This window comes from Neolamprologus brichardi, chromosome 19, assembly GCF_056152115.1.
Source record: "Neolamprologus brichardi isolate AB-2024 chromosome 19, ASM5615211v1, whole genome shotgun sequence".
Taxonomy (NCBI): Eukaryota; Metazoa; Chordata; class Actinopteri; order Cichliformes; family Cichlidae; genus Neolamprologus; species Neolamprologus brichardi.
In genome coordinates this window covers 1,141,443-1,151,227 of record NC_142122.1, presented here as the reverse complement: position 1 = coordinate 1,151,227, position 9,785 = coordinate 1,141,443, and the positions used below count along the sequence as shown (strand labels likewise).

The 9,785-nt window shown below is 42.1% G+C and overlaps 1 protein-coding gene across 1 annotated transcript; it reads right to left on the bottom strand.

The window, feature by feature from the left end:
- Nucleotides 1-442: 442 nt before the first annotated feature.
- LOC102792019 (interferon-induced very large GTPase 1-like) lies at nt 443-8,872 on the bottom strand. Its single transcript, XM_087832739.1, has 6 exons — nt 8,791-8,872; nt 8,658-8,738; nt 6,627-6,658; nt 3,771-6,533; nt 3,101-3,668; nt 443-1,317 (listed from the first exon to the last, which is right to left on the bottom strand). The coding sequence occupies exons 1-6, from the start codon at nt 8,870-8,872 to the stop codon at nt 701-703; spliced, it is 4,143 nt and encodes a 1,380-aa protein (XP_087688865.1). The 3' UTR covers nt 443-700.
- Nucleotides 8,873-9,785: the final 913 nt, after the last annotated feature.

Here is a 9,785-nt window from a genome sequence, read left to right as displayed (position 1 = left end):
CTTCTCTCTGCTGCGATTCTGTCACAGCCACTTCTCTCTGACTGGGATTCATCAGTAAATCTGTGAAATACTGACATGTCTGAGTCCAGCTTTCGCTCACGGATGATGTGATGTTTCACTGCTATCATGGTCCTGCTCTGTGATAGAGCCAAGACTCATATTTCTGATGACTGTAAAATGACTGTAGGTTGATTTTTAGAACAAGTCACTGAAAGTCGCTCAGTTTAGTTTTAGATTATAATTATAGATCTGTATACATGTACCAAATAAATCATTGCGTTATGGAGTAAATGGGGACCTCTATATTACATTTACCTGTAATGATCCATTTTAATGAAGCTGAGAGTTCAGTGATTCACCAGGTTTACTTGAAGTATGCTGAAATACATTTTATTAAGAACAGACAGCAATAAGGAAGACAAACATTACTGTTCATAGTGTTGAAACTCATTACACAAAAAAATAAAAAATAAAAAAACAATAACACTATTCAGCAGCTCTTCTACATTTTACAAAGTTTATAATGTTGACACAGTTCATATCTGAGTAATGAGATCACATTTGTTCCTGTGTTGATGTGAGGAAGAGTTAACTTTCAGTGTGTGAAGCTGGGAGAAGTTAATCTGTTTCTGCTCTGATCAGAGGAAATGAGACCTGCTGACGCCTCTGACACACTGATCAGTTTCACCGCCTTTTATTTTTATAGCTCCAGAGCTTTTTCAAACACCCTCTGAGCATCTTCAGCGAGCTGATTGAGGATAACATTCAGAACTTTGTAAGTTGTGATGAAAGAGAGACCCATGGCTACTGGAATTCCAATAAACGGAATAAATCTGGATGCTTCCTCTGCTGCAGTTAATGCAGCTGTGTGTCCCACTTGGGTCATGACCTTCAAGAGGAGCTCTTCAGTTATTTGTGCTGCAGCCAGTGGTGAAATGATGACAGCACACAGATCAGCGTAGGGCACACCTGTTCTGGCAGAAAGTCTCTGCAGAGACGGGATATTGAGACTAAACGCACGAACATACTCTATGACAACATCAACCAGCAGAGCAGCATCAACATTAACAGAAAGACCAGGAACTGGAAGAGCTGCTCCAGCTGCAGACGCAGTGGCGTAGTATTTTATTTCGGACTGAAAAGCTTTTTTCTTCCTGATGATCTCTGAGTTGATGTTGAGCATGGCACACAGCAGAGCATCTCTCTTCTTCATAGGAAGTTCTCTCTCTAAGGTCTCTTGTAAAAGAGAGAAATCACACCAGCGCTGCTTAAAACTCGACACCAGGAAGACCCGTGGAGACTCGATGCCTTGTAGACCTGTGTGATAGAGAAACATGTTGACATGGTTAAATTTATAAAATAATATCATAGGATCCTGTGTGGAAGGAAGAGTCGTGGATCCAATATGCAGGACGAGAAGCTTTGATGCTGGATTTACAGGTCAGAAGATAAACTGCAGCAGAAACCTAAGAATCAGGGAACTCTCCAAACAGAGCTCACAGCTGGAGCAGATATGATGACAACATGACAAAGAACAGTGGGAGAAACAGTAACTACAGTAGTTATCTGAAGATACAGGAAGTAAACACACATATGAGACTGTCACATATGAGGAAATAACACACTGACTCTGACAAAGACACGTGAGCTTGACACCGGGACTGGGAATGAACAGACATGCAGACACATGACAGACTGGGTAGACAGGCGCTGTGTCCCATTTCAGGGTCTGCACGCTTGAAGTACGCATTTTAAGTGCGGTTACGTCACCGCCACGCGACGACGGCTGTCCCAATTTGAAGTGTACTTCAAATGCATACTCCAAATGCGCCGTCGATTTCCCCAAATATCAAGCGTGGTCCGGTGCACGCTTCGTGGTCCCATATATCCCACAATTCATAGCGCGACGGTGGGTGTGGATAATTTTGCCACAAAATACGGCAGAAGGGAGCGGCCGAAAAGTGAACTGTCAAAAGTAAGTACTGAATATGACGTCACTTATTTATGTGCGAATGTTTAATAATGAAGAACATTAAAACATTGCTGTTGGCCACATGTCGGCAAAGTTATGTGACACTAGTGACGTTTGTACTTTCAGCATTAACTTGGTTTTAAAGCCTCTACTTCTAAATATACATATAGTCGACCTTAATCTTACAGAGAATCTGATGATTTTATGGATAATTAAAGTCAGTCATATATCCACAAACACAACAAGCTGAAAGTCAGTGATATAGATTATATATATATATATATATATATATATATATCATAATAATCTGACAATACTATAATATTGGCCATATTATATTTACATTACCATAGTGAGATGACTTTAGTCTCATGAACAACATTAACTAATTATTATTTACTAGCTAATCTTAAATGACTGTGCAGTACAGAAATGAAGCCCTTGAATCATGTTTTACAGTCCTGTGGTCTCAGCCTCAGATACTCAACTAATCACAGTGATGTCATGACAAAAATGATTGACCAACAAAACAATTTTCTCCTTCATTTCTGTCAAACAAAGCTGTTGTAACGTGTCTCGCGGTTAGTATCATGGTTGCTAGGCAACCTGAACAGCGCGACGAAGCATATACCGTCCCATTTGACACGCCTCTCACTTCCGCACTTCTCGTACTTATAGTACGCACCGTATGTAGTATGCGTAGTGCGCGTACTTCAAGCGTGCAGACCTTGAAATGGGACACAGCAAAAGGATGAAACACAGAGAGAAGAACATGGGAACAGGAAAGGGAGAAACAAAGAGTAGGACTAGAGACGTACTAACAAGACAAGAGAGGGAACATGGAGACACAAGGACACACCTGAGGAGACCACGACCACAAAGGGAACAAACACCCACGGCAGGAAACTAGAAGCATGGATAACTGAACGAGGGAGCACGAGGAAATAATACCAAGCAAACAGACTAAACAATACAGAACACATAAATCTAGAAATAAATGAGGAACTCATACAAACTCAAAACACTGTGTCACTGACCCGGGAACCAAGACAAAGAATAAATAATTTAAAACTAGGATATGTTTAAAAAGTGAATCCAGGTCTCACTCAGCTGTGATCAGACACTCACTGTGAACGCAGTCGTCTCTGATTACTTTGAGAGTTCTCTCTTCACTGAAGTTTCTCTTTCTCCTCTCAGCATTTATATCGTTGTCGATCTTTGAGCGAACAAAGTAGAACTTTTTCTTCATCTTCTGAATCTCCTGAGCGAGTTTCACGTCATTGTCTGTGAAGCGAGTGGCTGAGATGATGATGAAAAAGTCAAACTTCTCAAATCCAACAAGCTTCAGGTACTTATCTGCCGGAAACTTGGTGGTGCCGATTCCAGGAAGATCCCACAAAGTAACATTGGAATAGTTGGGATGGGGGTACGGTGTGACCTCTGAGGTGGTTTGTTTCACACCAGTAGGAGCAGCTCCCTCCTCATCATCACTCACACCTCTGAAAGCATTAACAAAGGTGGATTTACCAGAACCAGATTCTCCTGTGATGGCGATATTTAGTGGAATATTATCTTGTTTTTCTAAATGTTGTTGAATCTTTGCAACTGCTGCAGCAGTGTCGTTGTGCTGCAGGTCTTCTTTATGTCCAGGAATTTCTTCTGATTCATTGAATCCTCTGGCTCCTCCGTGCTGATCCTAAATAATAGAAAAATTTGGAAAATTCAAACATTATGTTGGACTGAAGAATTTGTAAATATTACATTTCTTAAGTTTATTTTCTTTATAAAGATAACTTACTGCTGCCTCGTAGAGCGTTCCATTTTCAGTCATGCTAAGAAGCTGGTCTTCAGTGGTCTTCATGTTACTCCTCAGCTCTGAGGTCTGCTTAATGGCCAGGACCTCCAGTTTTTTGTACAGTACAACTTCGGGTGTGTTCTTGAAACTGAAAACAAAGTTCTCACTGAGGAGGGCGTTCCACAGGTCCTGAATTTTGGTTCTGAGCTGTGAGAGAGTGATCCCAGCAGACTTTGAAGCTTTAGAGAGGATGGTGTTCTTCACTTCTTGGAGGCTCTCGCTGTAAGCTGGATTAGGAGCAGCCGTGGGTGGATTGCCCTCCCACAGCTGCCCACAGTATTTCACATCTTCCTGAACATCAAAGTCAATGACATCACTGAAGCGCTCAGCATCACAAAGCTCCTCTTCAGCTGCTAGTTTGGTCATCTGGTCCAGATGTTCCTGCAGGCGTCTCTTTCCGTCCACGTTCTTCTCTGCTGCTGCAACATCTGGAACATCCTGAACAAACACACATCTGGGAGAAAGCTGAACTTTCTTCATCCTCATCAAAGCCTGAACAACAATCTGCAGAATATCTTGGATCTTCAACAGATCATCTCCAAAGATGCTGATCAGAGTCACGTTTCCCAGAGCAACGACAAATGTCACCAGTTCGTTGTCACGGTAACGAGTGGTGTTACCGTCCAGCTCAGGAGCCTGCAGACCTTCAGTGTCCACCACTAGAACATAGTCAAAGTCTGTCTTCATCTCCTCTGATACTCTGAGCAGCTGCATGAAGGAACCCTTGGTACTCCTGCCAGCACCTACTGCAGGCTGCAGTCCAAACATGGAGCTCAGCAGTGATGATTTCCCACTGCTCTGGAGGCCCAACACTGACAACACAAAAACTCTCTGGTCCCCCAGTTTCTGGATGACTTCCTCTAAGAGGCTGGAGATCCAAATGAAAGGCAGGTGACCTGCATCCCCGTCCATCAGCTCCACTGGGTGTCCTGATATCATCAGCTGTGCAGCCAGCTCAGGGTATTTACACCAGCCAGCGTCTCTGCTCTCTCCGGCTGTTGTTCTGTGGGCTTCATAGATGTGTCCCATCTCTCTGAACATGTGCTCCAAGCCGAAGGATGCAGACTGCAGTTTGTGGGACAAGGCCTGGAGCTCAGTTTGTTTCATTAATAACAGACCAGATTTGTCATGTTTGTTCTTCAGAGCTAAGACCTCCGACCACTTTTCATCATAACTTTGGAGAACAGAAGAAACGTTCTCTGTGGAGAGAGCATCCATGAAGATCTGAGTCCATTTCAGGAAATACTCTCTGTCTGTTGGTGGCAGTGCTGAGAGGCTGTTAGTGAACAGCTCCATCAGTTTACTGCAGCAAGCAGCACGTTGTTTCTGACGCATGTCCATCAGTTTCTGCTGCTTTTCACTGTCTCCTCTGAGATGTTTCAGTTCTTTGTGTATTTTGATCCACTGATGCCACAGATGGTTTTGATAAGGGAGGAATTCCTCTTTGATCTTTGAGATATCCAGGTTATCCTTTGTAATCAGCTGCATTATTTCCAGAGCAGCAGATCTGCCTCTCTGACAGGCTGGGTCACTTTCATCCACTCTGAGTCCAGAGAGCTCAGCCAGGGTTTCCAGCTGGAAGGATGGTTTCACACTGGAAGCTTCTAGAGAAGATAAAACTTCTCTAATTATCTTTTTCAGCTCTTCAGATACATCTGACTGGTTTCTGCCTTTGAGACCCATTTTGTATTTGCCCTTTTTAGTCCTGAGAGCATCACAGCTGTCATCAACACTGAGACAAATTAAAGGTTTATGAGACTTAAAGAGGGCGGCTATAAGTGATCTGCTTTCTTCATCTTTTTGCAGGGATGCAACAAGGAAAACGTTGATGGAGGATTTTTCAATCAGTATGTCGCGCTGTTTCTCAATCTGCAGAGCATCGCCGTGAAGATTACAGAAAGCCATGCAGTCCCTGAAGGCATCAGTGGGTTTCCCAGCAGGGCAGTACCAGGCTATCTCTGCCACACCATCCATCAGATGGCGAGACCTGGTGCTTCCTGGGCAGTTCCTGTGGAAGAAGGTGCTGTGGCGGTCGTTGATCAAAGCGTTCATCAGCTGAGATTTAGACACTGACAGAGAACCCAGGCGGAAAAATGACACCAAAGGTGTCTGAGCTTTGCAGACTGGAACACTCTTCATGGTGACGACGGGTGAGCCATCTTTGATCTGAGTCACCGTCCAGGTTTTTGTTATCTGTCTGAAAGTCCACAGAGGACACTCCATCTCCATTGTGACTGGGTCAGGGACCAGCAAAGGTAAAGCGTACTGACACTGAGAGAGCTTTGTGACCATCGTCTGTTTAAGGAAGCTGTCTGAGCAGTGAAACACGGCCATCTGAACATCCATTGGATGCACACGAGTCTGTTCTGTGTCGACGCTGCTGTTCAGAAAAACCTCCCAATCACTGTAATCCTTCTCAGGGATGTCAGTCACCGGCCTGGGCTTTGGCTCTGTCCCCTCAGCACTGTCTGCTCTTACAGGAATATATCTGGCCCTGCAGTCTAACATCATCAGCCTGCGGACAAACATGTGAGCCAGATGTTTCTCAGATGTGACATGGTGCTGTGTCACAGGTGGACGGATCTGAAGAAAATCCTCTGGTGAGAATTTCTGCTGCAGTTTGTCTTGAAGCTGAAGTCTATCAATCAGTGTCTCAGTTTGTCTTTGACATGGATACTTGGTGAGTTCATCAGAAACATTCACTGACTGCAGGAAACAAGCAAAGAAACAGTTTGTTAAGGACTGATACTGTCATAGAAACTATCTCTAAGATCTTTGGAAAAATTTGGACTTTCCTACCATGTTTCCACTCACGTCCTCACCTGAGGAACCTGCGAGATAAAAACAAACCAGGAGAACAGATCATGTGACTGGACTGAACCAATAAAACAGTAAAACAGGTAACATGAACGATACAGTCCTATACAGACTGAGTGAATCCAAACTGCTGTGCCGTGACAGACAGTCACTGTGTGGAGCACACAGGGCATCACTAGGTTTATGTATGCTGTATGAATCATTACTGTGAAAGTCAGACATGAATCTGAGTCACTTTCAATCAGTTTGACGCACATTGATACGTTTGTGTAACAGACGTGATATAGATACAGAAAAACTACGTGAAGGTTTACTGACAGTCAAACAGAGGACTTTGTGTTCTTTTCATTTACATTATAAACCCTCAGTGGTCACCAAGGTTATTATCGTTAACGAAAACTAACGAAATAACGAAAACTAGAAGTGAAAAAACATTTTCGTTAACGGAAATAAAAATAAAAACAAAAAAAGGAAAACTAACTAAAACTGGAATGAGTGTTCACAAAACGAACTAAAATTAACTGAATTTATAGCAAAAATGTGTTTAGTTTTCATTGATGTGTGCGTGTCATACAAGAGTCAAGGGTGAAAATGAAGTTTAGTTTCCAGATTTTTTTCTTGCTGTGTCTCATTATGCCAGCAGGTGGCAGCACGTTAGTCGAGTCGTCTGTGTTGCTGCTCCGTCCACGCGCAGAATCATGTCAGGAAAAGTTGGGAGCCAGAGTCCAATTTGGGATTACTTTGAATATGACTGTGTTTTGGATAAAGCAAGTGTCTTGTAGTGGAAACAGACAAATTATGAGGGACATTTCTAAAGGGAAAAAATCCCACAAACCTTAAAGTGCACTTGAAAAGCTCACACAAGAAGGCTAACCTAGCTTACCTTGAGAAGGTAAGGGAGCACACTCAACCCTCATCCCCAGAAAACAGAAGCTAACCCCAGGCAAGGCAGCGTGATGCATCCCGAGACAACAGGACGGGGATATCTACACAACTGTGTGAGTCAATTACCTTCAAAAAGTTTATCAATTCACTTGAACCAAAATTACGAACACCCGGTGCTGCGAGAGTTAATAGTCTCATTGGGGCCAAGATATACATTTTATAGTTGCCTGGTATCAATGATTGTTCATCTGCCTTTATTTATTTATTTAAAGAACCCATAGGTGGGAATGTGAGTTGTCTGTCTCTGCGTGTTAGCCCTGCGACAGACAGGCGACCTGGCCAGGGTGCAGTATGGTAGCTGGAATAGCAACATACCCAAGGATGAGCAGAATGATTGATATGATGAAACTGGGATTTTGTTACACTTAATTATTGCAAACACAACTAAAACTATAACTGAAACTAATCAAAACTAAACTGAAACTAAGGATTTTCAAAAAAATAAAAACTAAACTAAACTAGCAAACAATTGGTAAAAACTAATTAAAACTGATATAAAATTGAAAATCTGAAGTCAAAACTAAATAAAAATAAAAACTAATGAAAATTGCAAAACTATTAAAACCCTGGTGGTCACAATAAAAACACAATTATTCACTGATTATTGAAATGAAACCGTCCTGCAGACACACAGCATCCCCTCTCAGCTGTACCATCATTTCTGTCTCAGCAGCACAAAACAGCTGTTTGACCAACAAGGAGACAAAAATTCATCCAACAAGAGCTCCGATTATATTCAAGCTCTTTGGAAAAACTCCCGGAGGAAACATGACTGAGCTGGTTGGAGAATGAAGAGAGTGGAACGCTTTGAAAGCAAAATGAAGCTGCGAACAATCATCAAACTATTTTCTTCTCTGAAGATTCCCAATCAGGAGAAACACATTTACAATCACATCATCAGTAAAATAATAACAACAATAACAAAGCTGAGCGAGTCAATCTGTTCAAACCTTTGAGACTTTACTGAAGGTGTGAAATCAAACCTTGAGATTCTCCTGCAGACAGCATGTGTACAACAACATGTTCATAGAAACATATTTTCCTGCTGATCAGCTGAGAAGATTTTACCTTTGTTGGAGCGTTCCTCGTTCTCATCTTCTTCACCTTCATGGAGGAAGAAACAGAAAACAGGATCTTTGTCAGAGTTTTCTTTAATAACCAAACTTCATTCATGAATGTCTGATTTATTACTTCTAATGACCTTTGTCAGGTTTCAAAGACGAGACCTCAGATCTGATCTCAGCCTCTCCTCCACCTGCTGCTGTGCTGTGAAGGTTCTCCATCTCATCTGCTCCTCATCTTCACAAAGGATCCACACATCATGTTGTTTTGTTATCTATCAAAACAGAAAATAGAAATATTTAAAAGTAGAAAAAAGAGTCTGGGTCCTGAGAGCAGACATCTGAGATCTTCGTGAGCAGAAAGGTGGAAACGTCAGAGCTCATAGATGCTGAATGGACGTCAGATCTTATATCTGCTGCTGATACGACCGTGCTTCACATTTCCACCTCTGAATATGAACCTGACTGTAATGCAAATATTCAGGCTTTGGATAAACGTTGGATAAAGTTTCACATTTTCATTATTTAACTGTAACATCTGCTGGCATCAGCGACGGTTTATAAAGACATGAAATTCATATTGAGGATAACTGAGTTCATCTTGTTGGTGCAGCGCTCCACAGCAGTCCCAGTTACTCATGTGACACCATGAGGAAAGCAATTACCCACCTGGCTTATGTTGAAGAGACATCAGTGGTTAACAACAGTTTAACACAGTCAGGTAACTGAGTGATGATGAACCAAAGTCAGGGTGTTTTTTCTAATACTTATTTAATTTCTTTCATTTTTGTGCGGAACATTTAAAAGTTACACATGTATAAGTTTGAAATATTCAAAACCCCAAACAACAACAAAGTGATGATTATGTTTTCACGAGAAATGAACCACCTTTTAACAACATCACCAGCTATTTGTGCAGATTATGGCGTTTACCAGGCGCACTTAAATGCATCACAGTCGTTGCTTTTTACCGTACCAGACCGTAACATGAGTAACGTCTCAGCACCTTCTTTGCCTACAACTAAAACAAGGCTTAAACTGAAGAGTGTAACACTGATCTAAGTGTGTGTGTGTGTGTGTGTGTCTGTGTGTGTGTGTGTCAGCGCAGACATGAAAACCTCTTCCTCAGGTCAGA